This window comes from Salmo salar, chromosome ssa19 (genome assembly GCF_905237065.1).
Source record: "Salmo salar chromosome ssa19, Ssal_v3.1, whole genome shotgun sequence".
NCBI lineage: Eukaryota > Metazoa > Chordata > Actinopteri > Salmoniformes > Salmonidae > Salmo > Salmo salar.
The window spans coordinates 60631016-60647081 of NC_059460.1; the positions used below are offsets into that span (position 1 = coordinate 60631016).

At 43.2% G+C, this 16066-nt stretch overlaps 1 protein-coding gene across 3 annotated transcripts in view; it reads left to right on the forward strand.

Annotated features, from left to right (window-relative positions):
• The window catches only part of LOC106579144 (signal transducer and activator of transcription 5B), a 44269-nt gene that overhangs the window by 19235 nt on the left and 8968 nt on the right, over window positions 1-16066 (forward strand). For all 3 annotated transcript variants that reach the window (XR_001322596.2, XM_014158743.2, XM_014158744.2), the window contains exons 10-18: window positions 5542-5629; window positions 7160-7282; window positions 7678-7770; window positions 8022-8228; window positions 8809-8903; window positions 9517-9659; window positions 11924-12079; window positions 12171-12222; window positions 12523-12630. Coding sequence is in view for 2 of the 3 variants with exons in the window: in XM_014158743.2 (XP_014014218.1) it covers window positions 5542-5629; window positions 7160-7282; window positions 7678-7770; window positions 8022-8228; window positions 8809-8903; window positions 9517-9659; window positions 11924-12079; window positions 12171-12222; window positions 12523-12630 (1065 nt within the window). In the remaining variant the exon portion in view is untranslated. The remainder of the gene's footprint in view (window positions 1-5541; window positions 5630-7159; window positions 7283-7677; window positions 7771-8021; window positions 8229-8808; window positions 8904-9516; window positions 9660-11923; window positions 12080-12170; window positions 12223-12522; window positions 12631-16066) is intronic.

Consider the following 16066-nt stretch of genomic DNA (forward strand, 5'->3'; position numbering starts at 1 on the left):
TCAAACGTCACTCACTCTGAGACTTGGAGTAGTTGTTTCACCTCCTCTGCATGGGTAACGCTGCTTCGAGGGTGGCTGTTGTCGATGTGTTCCTAGTTCAAGCCCAGGAAGGAGCGAGGAGAGGGACGGAAGCTATACTGTTACACTGGCAATACTAAAGTGCCTATAAGAACATCCAATAGTCAAAGGTATATGAAATACAAATCGTATAGAGAGAAATAGTCCTATAATTCCTATAATAACTACAACCTAAAACTTCTTACCTGGGAATATTGAAGACTCATGTTAAAAGGAACCACCAGCTTTCATATGTTCCCATGTTCTGAGCAAGGAACTTAAACGTTAGCTTTCTTACATGGCACATATTGCACTTGTACTTTCTTCTCCAACACTTTGTTTTTGCATTATTTAAACCAAATTGAACATGTTTCATTATTTATTTGAGGCTAAATTGATTTTATTGATGTATTATATTAAGTTAAAATAAGTGTTCATTCAGTATTGTTGTAATTATCATTATTATAAATAAATAAATAAATCGTCTGATTAATCGGTATCGGGTTTTGTGGCCCCCCCAATAATCGGTATCGGCACTGAAAAAAAAAATCATAATCGGTCGACCTCTACTTATGATATCCAGTGGAACAACCACTTTACAATAGTACATCTATATCTTTTTTTTGGGGGGGGGGGGTTAGAAGGATTACTTTATCCTCTCCCAGGTATTCCTTAAAGAGGTGGGGTTTCAGATGTCTCCGGAAGGTGGTGATTGACTCCGCTGTCCTGGCGTCGTGAGGGAGCTTGTTCCACCATTGGGGTGCCAGAGCAGCGAACAGTTTTGACTGGGCTGAGCGGGAACTGTGCTTCCGCAGAGGTAGGGGGGCCAGCAGGCCAGAGTAGGATGAACGCAGTGCCCTTGTTTGGGGGATAGGGCCTGATCAGAGCCTGAAGGTACGGAGGTGCCGTTCCCCTCACAGCTCCGTAGGTAAGCACCATGGTCTTGTAGCAGATGCGAGCTTCAACTGGAAGCCAGTGGAGTGTGCGGAGGAGCGGGGTGACGTGAGAGAACTTGGGAAGGTTGAACACCAGACAGACTGCGGCGTTCTGGATGAGTTGTAGGGGTTTAATGGCACAGGCAGGGAGCCCCGCCAACAGTGAGTTGCAGTAATCCAGACGGGAGATGACAAGTGCCTGGATTAGGACCTGCGCCGCTTCCTGTGTAAGGCAGGGTCGTACTCTGCGAATGTTGTAGAGCATGAACCTACAGGATCGGGTCACCGCCTTGATGTTAGCGGAGAACGACAGGGTGTTGTCCAGGGTCACGCCAAGGCTCTTAGCACTCTGGGAGGAGGACACAATGGAGTTGTCAACCGTGATGGCGAGGTCATGGAACGGGCAGTCCTTTCCCGGGAGGAAGAGCAGCTCCGTCTTGCCGAGGTTCAGCTTGAGGTGGTGATCCGTCATCCACACTGATATGTCTGCCAGACATGCAGAGATGCGATTCGCCACCTGGTTATCAGAAGGGGGAAAGGAGAAGATTAATTGTGTGTCGTCTGCGTAGTAATGATAGAGACCATGTGAGGATATGACAGAGCCAAGTGACTTGGTGTATAGCGAGAATAGGAGAGGGCCTAGAACTGAGCCCTGGGGGACACCAGTGGTGAGAGCACGTGGTGCGGGGATGGATCCTCGCCACTCCACCTTGTAGGAGCGACCTGTCAGGTAGGACGCGATCCAAGGGTGAGCCGCGCCGGAGATGCCCAACTCGGAGAGGGTGGAGAGGAGGATCTGATGGTTCACAGTATCAAAGGCAGCAGATGGGTCTAGAAGGATGAGAGCAGAGGAGAGAGAGTTAGCTTTAGCAGTGCGGAGAGCCTCCGTGACACAGAGAAGAGCAGTCTCACTTGAATGACGAGTCTTGAAACCTGACTGATTTGGATCAAGAAGGTCATTCTGAGAGATGGCAAGAGAGCTGGCCAAGGACGGCACGCTCAAGAGTTTGAGAGAAAAGAAAGAAGGGATACTGGTCTGTAGTTGTTGACATCGGAGGGATCGAGTGTAGGTTTTTTGAGAAGGGGTGCAACTCTCGCTCTCTTGAAGACGGAAAGGACGTAGCCAGCGGTCAAGGATGAGTTGATGAGCGAGGTGAGGTAGGGGAGAAGATCTCCAGAAATGGTCTGTAGAAGAGAGGAGGGGATAGGGTCACGCGGGCAGGTTGTTGGGTGGCCGGGGAGAGGTCATCTGGGGAGAGAGGGGAGAAAGGGGTCAAAGCATAGGGTAGGGCATTGTGAGCAGGACCAGCGGTGTCGTTTGACTTAACAAACGAGGATCGGATGTCGTCAACCTTCTTTACAAAATGGTTGACGAAGTCATCTGCAGAGAGGGGGGAGGGGGAGGAGGATTCAGGAGGGAGGAGAGGGTGTCAAAGAGCTTCCTAGCGTTAGAGGCAGATGCTTGGAATTTAGAGTGGTAGAAAGTGGCTTTAGCAGCAGAAACAGAGGAAGAAAATGTAGAGAGGAGGGAGTGAAAAGATGCCAGGTCCGCAGGAAGGCTAGTTTTCCTCCATTTCCGCTCGGCTGCCCGGAGCCCCGTTCTGTGAGCTCGCAATGAGTCGTCAAGCCACGGAGCAGGAGGGGAGGACCGAGCCGGTCGGGAGGATAGGGGACATAGAGAGTCAAAGGATGCAGAAAGGGAGGAGAGGAGGGTTGAGGCAGAATCAGGAGATTGGTTGGAGAAGGGTTGAGCAGAGGAAAGAGATGATAGGATGGAAAAGGAGAGAGTAGCAGGAGAGAGAGAGCGAAGGTTGCGACGGCGCAATACCATCTGAGTAGGGGCAGAGTGAGTAGTGTTGGAGGAGAGCGAGAGGGAAAAGGATACAAGGTAGTGGTCGGAGACTTGGAGGGGAGTTGGAGTGAGATTAGTAGAAGAACAGCATCTAGTACAGATGAGGTCAAGCATATTGCCTGCCTTGTGAGTAGGGGGGGACGGTGAGAGGGTGAGGTCAAAAGAGGAGAGGAGTGGAAAGGAGGCGGCAGAGAGAAATGAGTCAAAGGTAGACGTAGGGAGGTTAAGGTCACCCAGAACTGTGAGGGGTGAGCCATCCTCAGGAAAGGAACTTATCAAGGCGTCAAGCTCATTGATGAACTCTCCAAGGGAACCTGGAGGGCGATAAATGATAATGATGTTAAGCTTGAATGGGCTAATGACTGTGACAGCATGGAATTCAAAGGAGGAGATAGACAGATGGGTCAGGGGAGAAAGAGAGAATGTCCACTTGGGAGAGATGAGGATTCCAGTGCCACCACCCCGCTGACCAGATGCTCTCGGGGTATGCGAGAACACGTGGTCAGATTAACCACTGGATTCGTAGTAATATGTACATACAGTTTAAGTCGGAAGTTTACATACACCTTAGCCAAATACATTTAAACTCAATTTTTCACAATTCCTGACATTTAATCCTAATAAAAAATCCCTGTCTTAAATCAGTTAGGTTCACCACTTTATTTTAAGAATGTGAAATGTCAGAATAATAGTGGATAGAATGATTTATTTCAGCTTTTATTTCTTTCATCACATTCCCAGTGGGTGAGAAGTTTGCATACACTCAATTAGTATTTGGTAGCATTGCCTTTAAATTGTTTAACTTGAGTCAAACGTTTTGGATAACCTTCCACAAGCTTCCCACAATAATTTGGGTGAATTTTAGCCCATTCCTCCTGACAGAGCTGGAGTAACTGAGTCAGGTTTGTAGGATCCTTGCTCGCGCACTTTTTCAGTTCTGCCCACAAATTTTCTATGGGATTGAGGTCAGGGCTTTGTGATGGCCACTCCAATACCTTGACTTTGTTGTCCTTAAGCCATTTTGCCACAACTTTGGAAGTATGCTTGGGGTCATTGTCCATTTGGAAGACCCATTTGCGACGAAGCTTTAACTTCCTGACTGATGTCTTCTGATGTTGCTTCAATATATCCACATAATTTTCCTACCTCATGATGCCATCTTTTTTGTGAAGTGCACCAGTCCCTTCTGCAGCAAAGTACCCCACAACATAATGCTGCCACCCCCGTGTTTCACGGTTGGGATGGTGTTCTTTGGCTTGCAAGCCTCCCCCTTTTTTCCTCCAAACATAACAATGGTCATTATGGCCAAACAGTTCTATTTTTGTTTCATCAGACCAGAGGACATTTCTCCAGAAAGTATGATCTTTGTCCCCACATGCAGTTGCAAACCATAGCCTGGCTTTTTTATGGCGGTTTTGGAGCAGTGGCTTCTTCCTTGCTGAGCGGCCATTCAGGTTATGTCGATATAGGACTCGTTTTACTGTAGATATAGATACTTTTGTACCTGTTTCCTCCAGAATCTTCACAATGTCCTTTGCTGTTTTGGGATTGATTTGCACTTTTCGCACCAAAGTACGTTCATCTCTAGGAGACAGAACGTGTCTCCTTCCTGAGCGGTATGACGGCTGCGTGGTCCCATGGTGTTTATACTTGCATACTATTGTTTGTACAGATGAACGTGGTACCTTCAGGCGTTTGGAAATTGTCTACCACGGATGAACCAGACTTGTGGAGGTCTAAAATTTTGTTTCTGAGGTCTTGGCTGATTTCTTTTGATTTTCCCATGATGTCAAGCAAAGAGGCACTGAGTTTGATGGTAGGCCTTGAAATGCATCCACAGGTACACCTCCAATTGACTCAAATGATGTCAATTAGCCTATCAGAAGCTTCTAAAGCCATGACATGATTTTTTTGGAATTTTCCAAGCTGTTTAAAGGCACAGTCAACTTAGTATATGTAAACTTCTGACCCATTGGAATTGTGATACAGTGAATTATAAGTGAAATAATTTCTCCAACAATTGTTTACAGACAGGTTATGTGTCATGCACAAAGTAGATGTCCTAACCGACTTGCCAAAACTATAGTTTGTTAACAAGAAATTTGTGGAGTGGTTGAAATACGAGTTTTAATGAATCCAACCTATGTGTATGTAAACTTCTGACTTCAACTGTATCTACCTCAATTACCTTGTACACCTTCACATCGACTCGGTGCTTGTACCTGTGTGTATATAGCCAAGTTATACTTAGTCATTGTGTAGTAATTAATACTGTTATTACTTTTCTATTATTTCTCTATTTTCTTTCTTTCTGCATTGTCAGGAAGGGCCTGTAAGTAAGCATTTCACTGTTAGGCTACACCTGTTGTTTACGAATGTGACGTAGAAGATTTCATATATAACGAGGAAAGCTGCTAATGCACAACATAGTTTTGAAATTGCACCTTGTGTATTCAAACTTTCAACAGTAAGTTAAAGCCCTGATTGAGTTCCTATAAAAACCACTTTTTTTAACTGAGGTCCGGACCACGGTGTCTTCATTGTTGGCTACAGCCCTACACACACAAAATGTGAAACTTCTACTCAGTCCAATTCTAGGGCCACTACTGTCACCTGCAACCAAAAGTTGACAAATATACACATTTGTACATGTGTACACACACACACGACAGATTTATTTCTCTGTCTGTTTTGCAGTGACAGCAGTGGAGAAATTCTCAACAACAACTGTGTGATGGAATACCACCGGACCACAGGAACCCTGAGTGCTCACTTCAGGAACATGGTGAGTTAGGACAAATAAACACCAACATGCTTTAAAAAAAAAATACAATTATGTCAAACGTGTACTTGCGTATTAACCCTTTACACTGTTGGGAATTGGCCTACATGCATAGTGCTAAATTGAAATGTTTCTTACAGAAGAAATATGAAAAGCATATGCATAAGCTTGGTAGCAATTGAAAGGGAACCGTTGGGATATTATGGGAGCATTATTAGACCAAAGTTGAGGATACAACAGTTCACCTAACACAAGACTGAATTCAAACATTACACAGTTGATTTTATGTGCATTTTATATTGACTGTACTTTTCGCTGTATTTGTTGATAACGAAATCTGAAAATGCATGCAGTAACATAAGAATATTTCTGCAAAATATGTGGTAGGTGCAACATAAGACAAAACAAATGACAAGAAGAGCTCCCCTACCTGCTATTGAGGAACTAGAGCAAGCACAGAGCCCTGCATCACACAATTACTGTTTGCGGGCCATTTTATAAATCGCGATCTGAGGTGTGCATCATTTGAAAGCTTGTTCTATTGCCAACATGACCAGCTAAGTTATAAAATATGATCTTAGTGTTTGGGCTTTCACAGGGCAATTCGGGTAGAAATGAGTCGGGCGTGCGTTCAGGTGGACAAACCGGTTCATTCTGTTCTGAACAACACAGGGTTGTGATGCCATGTCATCTTGTAACTGTACATCAGACATGGTGATCATAAACTTTGAAACTGGATGTATTATGTTATGGAAAGGTGAAGTACACATTTGGACTCACGTGTTTGGCTTGCTTGTATGACATCAAAAGCGGTGTTTAATATAATTCTCAATGTCTCATCTTTCACAATCCATAGTCCTTTTAATTTAGTGTTTCCATCTCCCAGACAACAAATGTGCAAAGGTTGCCCAATTTAGCGGGAGGGAGGGGAGAAAGTTCTTGTTGCGAGCGGTGCTCAAGTTCAGAACAGCTGTCAGTCAAAACCCATAAAGTGCTTTGAAGCTCAGAGCCTAAGTTCTGACTTAACTTAAAGCGTTTTACTGTAAAGCCCCTAAATTGGAAAGCGATGGTAGATCAGTGCCCAAATCTGCCTTTTTCAACCCATATACAGGTACGAGTGTAAAGGGTTGATACGCATGTGTGAATTGGGAATGTGTTTTTTGCATATCCCAACTCCCCCTGAGACACCCTCGGAGAGTGGGGTCACGGCCAGGGTCTGCCATTATCAAAGGCAACCCTGGAGCTATTAGGTTTAAGTGTCTTGCTCAAGGGCACGTCGACAGATTTTTCACCTTGTCAGCTAGGGGATTTGTTACTGGCCCAACACTCTAACCGCTAGGTTCGAATGATTTATTCTTATAAATACAATTACATTACTGATGTATTGTAATTGGATTTAATTGCCATTTTACTCCAAAACCTTTTGTGGTTTTGCCAAATTGTGATATGTACATGTGGTCAAAATGTTGTAGCATTTTTGTAGTTGTGGTCGATAAGCAGAGATTGTGTTGTGGTCTTTCCTGTGCTGTGTAGTCCCTGAAGCGGATCAAACGGTCGGACCGTCGCGGGGCAGAGTCGGTCACAGAGGAGAAGTTCACTGTCATGTTTGAGTCTCAGTTCAGCGTGGGGGGCAACGAGCTGGTGTTCCACGTCAAGGTTACAGGAAAATCCACTTCCAGAAACACCAGGGCCCAGTTTGTCATAACATTTCATCCAAATCAAAATAATCCTGTGTTGTGTTAAATTCTGTGTGGTCCCGCCATTTTTGGGGGATGCAGTTTAAGACAAAGGGAAGCAAATCTCTAACATACCTCATAATGCTATTACAAAGATCATGTTATATGATATTTGGTTGAAATATTGTCTGTGTCCTTAAATGAAAGGGGAACACAATTTAATGGGGCAACAGGATTGAGACAACACAGGATCATTTTGATCAGATTTGATGTCTTTCATTTAATTGACATCCTTTCTGTAGTGAATTTTGAGTAGGATGACTTAAATTAGTGTAATTAATGCAGTCAGTGTAACTATTTTACATTTTTTCCCAGACATTATCTCTCCCCGTGGTGGTGATAGTTCACGGTAGTCAAGACAACAACGCCACGGCAACGGTCCTGTGGGACAACGCTTTTGCAGAGCCGGTGAGTTTATTGGCCTTTACTGGAAGACACTTTGCATACACCCCTTTTGCACATCTCTTATCTGCCACTGTAGTTTATCTAAGAGTTGGAAAAGCTCGGAACAACTCCTGTATATATCAATCTTATCTCTTTTTTTCTCTTTCCCTGATTTCACCCCCCCCTTTTTTTTTTTTTTTGCTGTTCCAACCCTCTCTTCCTCTCCCTCTCATACACACACACTCTGCTTTCATCCTCCATCCCCCCTCCCCCAGGGCAGGGTGCCATTCATAGTTCCTGACAAGGTGCTGTGGCCCCAGCTGTGTGAAGCCCTAGACATGAAATACAAGGCAGAGATGCACAGTGCCCGTGGCCTCTGCGACGACAACCTGATCTTCCTGGCCCAGAAGGCATTCAGCAGCGCCAGCATAAACCCAGAAGACTACCGCAACATGACCATGTCCTGGGCCCAGTTCAACCGGGTACGACCGTTTTTGATTTGACTTTTAGATTGTTTTACCACTGCACTGACTTACTACCGCAACATGACCATGTCTTTGGCCCAGTTCAACCAGGTATGACCTTTTTTTTCTAACGACTACTTTTTATTGACTGCCTACACAACCTGACCATGTCCTGGCCCCAGTTCAAACAAGTTCAACCGTTTCACCACTGACTCCTACTGCGACATGACCATTAAACCACTGGAATAGGGATGTTTCCACACAGACTTCAAGCTGGAATCCGATGACGAAACAGCCACGTCCGTTTGCAGTATTACAACAAAAGTAATTTTACTGCAAACAACAGTTCCCCCCCGGACTTCATTGCACACACGTTTAAAGAGCACTATGTATTGTAATTTATTTGACCATTCTCAACAACGCTCCTCAGCTCGGCAACAATAACAATGGTGGTGGGGCGGCCAGTGGCACTGTTTCACCCTATTGCGGATTCCATCTTTAAGACTTTAACAGCAATACCTGTGTCAAAATAGTATTTGTAATAGAAAGAAAATCAAACCTGGTTCACAATACCATTGGTTATCTATGCTATCCACAGGAGAGCTTGCCTGGAAGGAACTTCACTTTCTGGCAGTGGTTTGACGGAGTCATGGAGCTCATGAAGAAACACCTGAAGCCCCACTGGAATGACGGGTGAGAGAGGAGTGGTTCAATTCAGAGCTTTTCCATTAGTGGCTGTGTGGCCAAGTTCTCTGGACGCTTCTTCCCAATAGCTTAACACGCTCATGCGGCATTATCTACTTTACACAACAACAAGAAGTACGTTCCTGCTGCTCGCTCTGCTACTGCTTTCCCCTCCTTCCTGTTCTCACTCGCCCCAGACGTGATCTGCCGTTTTTGTCTGGTGTGCAAACTTTGACAGACTTTAACTGTAAAGTGCCTTTCTTTGTCGTAAGCTGTCTGTAATAAACGACAATCGAATTTACCCCACACACATTGTGACATCTGTGGGACGGGGCGGTTAAATTCGCTCGTGCAGCCTCAGCCTTTCCATTAACCCTGTTATTAGACAATTGTTGATGAAAGGAAGGTGTTGAATAAGCAGCCTTTTGACCATGCTCTTATTGTGAAAATACGTCTTTAGAATTGTGCAATGAAATAGTGCAACGTGTGTGCTTGTTCTTTTTGTTTTTACATATTGTGTGTGAGTGCTTGCGTGCACGTTAACTTTCATACTGTGTGTGTGCGCGCGTGTACTGCATACGCACGTGTGTATGTTTACGTACTGCGTCTTCGTGTTACGCAGGGCGATCTTGGGCTTTGTGAACAAACAGCAAGCCCAGGATATGCTGATGTCCAAGCCCAACGGGACCTTCCTGCTCCGCTTCAGTGACTCTGAGATCGGGGGCATCACCATCGCCTGGGTGGCAGAGAACCCTAACAAAGCAGGTACTGTACTCTACTGCCCACCTAGGAGTAAGCAGAGCGTTTTCAGACCAAAACGTGAGCCCATGCATGGCTGTCCACATCGTGTGAGGGGGTGTAGGTAATTGAGGCAGGAAAAACGTTGCCGATTTTATTCAGTTGGTTGACAAACGGCTAACATAACGTAGATGCATATGATCTTAATATGTAACTTGATGTAAACATTTTTAGCTGTAAAACTGCTGGAGCAATATGTAGAAATAGCTCTACCATTTCCTGGTTTCTAAAATGTAAACTGGATTCTTAGTTTATGTGACAAAATAAGCAGTACCTGACCTTTTCTCTTCCGGGGACCACCAAATTACCTTCAGAAGCTCTTGAGGAACCACCGTTTGCGTAGTCAGGGATATAAAAAAAAACATCTTGCCGGTAAAATTTGGTCCAGTTTAGCAGTGAATGTAACAAATTGAAGGCTTGTTTTTATTGTTATTATTATAAACAATTTGTGTTGTGAAAACCACCTGCAGTAACCAGGTTGAAAACCACTGTAGAGAATCATTCTACCATCAAAACCGTTTAGAAATATGTTTTCAATAACCAAAGATATACAGTACCAGTCAAGTTTGGACACACCTACTCATTCAAGGGTTTTTCTTTATTTTGACAATTTTCCAAGTTGTAGAATAATAGTGAAAACATAAACTATGAATTAACACATATGGAATCATGTAGTAACCAAAAAAGTGTTAAACAATTCAAAATATATTTTTGTTTCTTCAAAGTAGCCACCCTTTGCCTTGAGGAGAGCTTTGCACACTCTTGGCATTCTCTCAACCAGCTTCACCTGGAATGCTTTTCCAACAGTCTTGAAGGAGTTCTCACATATGCTGAGCACTTGTTGGCTGCTTTTCCTTCACTCTGCAGTCCAACTCATCCCAAACCATCTCGATTGGGTTGAGTTTGGGTGATTGCGGAGGCCAGTTCATCTGATGCAGCACTCATAGATGCACTATTGTAAAGTGGTTGTTCCACTGGATATTATAAGGTGAATGCACCAATCTGTAAGTCGCTCTGGATAAGAGCGTCTGCTAAATGACTTAAATGTAAATGTAAATAGCCCTTACACAGCCTGGAGGTGTGTTGGGCCATTGTCCTGTTGAAAAACAAATTATAGTCCCACTAAGCGCAAACCAGATGGGATGGCGTATTGCTGCAGAATGCTGTGGTAGCCATGCTGGTTAAGTGTGCCTTGAATTCTAAATAAATCACTGTCACCAGCAAAGCACTCCCACACCACCACCTCCATGCTTTACGGTGGCAACTACACATGCGGAGATCATCCGTTCACCTACTCTGTGTCTCACAAAGACAAAAGCAATTGAAACCAAAAATCAAAAATTTGGACTCATCAGACCAAAGGACAGATTTCCACCGGTCTAATGTCCATTGCTCGTGTTTCTTGGTCCAAGCAAGTCGCTTCTTCTTATTGGTGTCCTTTAGTAGTGGTTTCTTTGCAGCAGTTTGACCATGAACAGTTGATGTTGATGTGTCTGTTACTTGAACTCTGTGAAGCATTTATTTGGGCTGCAATTTCTGAGGCTGGTAACTCTAATGAACTTGTCCTTTGCAGCAGAAGTAACTCTGGGTCTTCCTTTCCTGTGGCGGTCGTCATGAGAGCCAGTTTCTTCATCAGTGCTTTATGGTTTTTGCAACTGCACTTGAAGAAACTTTCAAAGTTGTTGAAATTTTCCTTGTTGACTGATCATGTCTTAAAATAATGTACTGTCGTTTCTCTTTGCTTATTTGAGTTGTTCTTGCCATAATATGGACTTTTTGTTAAAAGACCATCTACTGTATACCACCCCTACCTTGTCACAACACAACTGATTGGCTCAAACACATTAAGAAGGAAATAAATTCCACAAATGTACTTTTAACATGGCACACCTGTTAATTAAAACGCATTCCAGGTGACTACCTCATGAAGCTGGTTGAGAGAATGCCAAGAGTGTGCAAAGCTGTCAAGGCAAAGGGTGGCTACTTAGAAGAATCTCAAATATAAAATATATTTTGATTTAACACATTTGGTTACTACATGAATCCATATGTGTTATTTCATAGTGTTGATGTCTTCACTGTCAGGTCGTACACAAAACTACATAATGGACTTTTTAGATGTTCTCTGTCTCCTTAGTCCAGGTCTCTCCCTCAAAAAAATGTGACGTCAATGAGCCTAATCTGGCTAAATTGAGGTTGAAAGGATGTTTTTCTATGATCTTGTTCTCCAGGGGAGAGGCTGGTGTGGAACCTCATGCCGTACACCACCAAAGACTTTTCTATCCGCTCACTAGCCGACCGCATCAGTGACCTCAACCACCTCATGTTCCTCTATCCCGACCGGCCCAAAGACGAGGTGTTCTCCAAGTACTACACCCCTCCCCTCTGTACGTACCCTCCTCATCCTTCACCTTAAACTTACATATTTTTTCTTAAATAAGTTATCTCAAATTTGGCTCTGTTCTCATTTTCTCTCAGCAAAAGCAGTGGATGGCTACGTCAAACCACAGATCAAGCAGGTTGTTCCAGAGTACGTATACTGTCATGCATATAACAATTTTTTACTATTTCTAAACCCACACACTGAACTGATAATACCCAATTCCAAATCTGGCGCTAGCCTCTACCCTATCATATGGTGATTTGTAATTGGGCAATTGTGTGAAAATTACTTTGCTTTGTTTCTCTTTTGGTTTATGATAAAGACTCATGAAGCATTTCTAAGTTATATTCTTCAATAATCAATGGGTAAATACCCCAAATATATAAATAGCTTCCCAAATCCCAGACTGTAGCTTTAATGTGATTGTACTTCCTGTCCTCCCTGTAGATTCACTACTCCCAACCCTGAGCCGTCCAGTGGGAACCCCACCTACATGGACCAGGCACCCTCCCCGTCAGTGGCTCACCCCATCAACTTTGCAATTTTCCCTCCCATGTAAGTACACTACAGATGGGAATGTATCAATGTACAGCAGTGACTAGTCATTAGATTACATGCAGTTCCCTCTAAGCTGCGTGCGTGCCCGGCTGCCCACCTCCCCCTCGACTGTCGCGCAGAAGAAATACCAGCCCACGCACAGATGCACAAGATTACTCCGTTAGTTTACACTATATATTTATATCAGCATTTTTCTCTAATATGGGACTTGTGATTGAATCAACATATCACCAACTCTTTGAAAGCAACAAACTAAACAAATCTAACTTTGCAAGATTGAGTCAAGGATTTTGTTGTAGGTAGAGCGCACTAGAGGAGAGTTCTGCCAGGTAGCCTACGAGCGGTATTTTTCTTTATCCCACCATCGCGAGAGGGTGCGCTTATCAGATCAAAGTGCAGAGTCGCGTGTGCACATTTGTTGACATTTGCAAGTTATTAGCCCATATATCTATAGATGTATATCTGTAGATATATTTATAGGTGTGTATGTATAATTAAAAACTACAAATTATGTTTTAAGTAGGAATTGGTTTGAAGCCGAAGAATAAAATAAATTCACATGAGCACCCAATGCGTATTTCACTCATGCGCTACCAAGGTTTTCCAGCACACAGCTTTGACCTACTACAGTAGCTATGTTGGTCTATTTTACTTCCAACAATGTGTAGGCAGGTTGCTTAGGATTCAAACATTCTCAAACAGCCTAATTCATACTCTTCAGCGGCATGATGGACTTTACAGTGACCTGCTATTAAAATCATGTTTATCATTAGGCTATAGTAAGTCAAATTTGTGTGCAACAAAACCTTGGTAGCGCATGGGTGAAGTACGCATGTGAATTTTCTTTATTTTTCGGGTTCAGACCAATGCCTACTTCTCATTTAAAGGTTTGTTTTTTGTTTTTCATTTCCTTACTTTTTACACCGCAAGTTGTTTATGCAACATTATTTTACAACATTTATAATACACCACAAAACATTGACAAATGTCAACAGAAATAATGTAGTTATTAGTATTTCTTTAATATTAACAGCTTTTTCCAGAGGGAAGCAAAAAAACATAAACCTATATGGACTAAACTGGGAAACATTTCCCTGATCTCTTAACAAAACAATCGAGCAAGCTCCTGGAAAATACACAAATAATCAACATGTAGCCTACCCATTAACTATTTACATTATTGACTGTCAAATTAGTTGGCTCAGAGAGCAAGGCATGAAGTGGCATAAACTGCTCGGTGTTCTGCGCCAGCAGAGGGCCTGTGCTACTTCTCCCCCTGACATCCTAGTCCTCCACCTCGGTGGAAACGACGTGGGATACACCCACGGAGGCGGCAGATGTGCGGATTTAGAGGTGATCATCCGATTTGTTTCCCGGGACAAGTAGTGGTACGTGGGTAAAATCACTGGGGAAGCCAAGCCAGGGGCTTATTACAACCTGTGTTGTGATAATTGCGTTGTTTGCTCTAACCTGTGAATTCATATGCCACTGGGATATATAGGCCTAAGGCCGAGACCATAAGAAGACAAGTCACACAGTGGCAGAATAAATTCAGCCACACGTTTGTTTCATCACAAAGCCAGAAAGCAACATTTGTCCGGTGAAGTCTACAAAGAACATTGCATTTAACAAACAGTTACTTGACTTACAACATGGTCAAGCAAGTTCATTTAATAAATTTGGGTATGTCATTTTAGGCGAAAATTGAAAAAAAGGGGATAAGAGGTTTGCTTCCAACATTTTCAGACCACTAAACAGCTGTTGATTTAGAACCAGAGTTACCACAAGTTGCAAAGAAAACAGGAGCCGCCTCCACTATTCCAGCACCATTTCAACATCAAATCACCTATGCTTAGTCTAATACAGTGACAACTTAGAAATACCAAAGACGTTTTTGTCCAATCAACTGTAAGCTAAATATGTTGTGGCTGTACATGGCACTGATTTCTGTGTGTGTTGACTCACTCTACTTGTAGAGGAACGCCAATGCCATCCTCTTTCATGTTGCTGAAACGGTCTATGACTCCATCATATAGTACACACTTTTAGATTTTTTTGTCCTAGGCTACCTGGGTAAATTGCTTGCTCGCTAGCCTAACTTCATTTCATGGGCAACTATGAGCCAGCATGTTAACATTAGCCTACTACATATTGAACTTCAATCATCTAAGGCCAGGCGTACAATGTATGAGTTTATGGCTAGATCAGAATCGCCATTATAATCATTAGCCGGTACGGAGAATTAAGTAAAACCACAAGTCCAAATCCCGATCTTCATCCATGGCTAATTTAGGAAATGAACTATTTTAGCTACTGGAGGACAACGACGCAATGAGATGTTCTGTCAATGACATTTTACTTTTATTGTGATTGGTGTGAAGCCAAATCCAAACTGGCTTCCCTTGACACTTTTTATTATTTATTTTTTTTTGGTACTCCAGAACCATTCAAAGTTGAGCTCACTCAGTTTAGCTCAACACTGATTGACTATTATTTTCTTATGAAAGGAGGCCAAATGCTCGCTGGTTTCCCTTGCTATTGAATTAATGCTATGGGGGGGGGGGGTTCTAAGCTGACATATGGAATTGTTTTAAGATGGTCAAACTGTGGATCATTTAGCTATTTGTTCTAGAATTTTAGGAACCCTTTAGGTATAAAACATATTTTGAGGGGATAAAATATTGCATTTGGCTTTCTTCAGCCCATAGAAACACATTGAATAACACATTCATAAATGGCAAAAAAAAAGTCTGTCAAAAAAAGAAATAATAAGTAACAAGGTTTTGAAGTGTTTGTCCTATATCTAGGAGATATGAGAGCTCAGGATATTATTTTAAAACATATTTAACCCCTTTTGGGTAGGCACAACTGCCTCCACACTTCCATAAATGTTTTATAACCAGTACCGGTTAACTTCAGACGAGTCCCGTGACACTTGTGGGAGTCATAGAGCAAAACATGTGTTCATGAGTCTCCCCTTGCCATAGAGTGGTCATAGTAGTTTTCTTGGCTAAACCGTTCGGACGCTGCAGATGTTTTCTTCTGAAGACCGATTTTTTTGGGGGGGGGGATGTCTCATGGTCTGATAAACGCCTCCGTTGCTCGGCCACCTTCCACTGCAGAGGCGGAAGGCAGCCATAGGCAAATGAGGTGGGTTGAGACGCAGCCCATGCAAAAACATATCTCAAGCTTAAATTGACGCATTTTGATGGGGATTTTTTTTGTTACCGTGTGTCAATCGACTCCAGGTGTTTTTAAGAGACCTCTAATAATAGAAAATAAGCACACACCGTGCTTGCGTGTGCGCCCCGGTCAGTCTCTGTGTGTGTTGGGACTGGGAGGAGGGGGTGTCAAAACTATACACGAAAGAGAAATGTCAAAATCCCTCCTCCGAGAGGAGAACTCAGGACCTTTAGATCCCAGGGCAGTGACG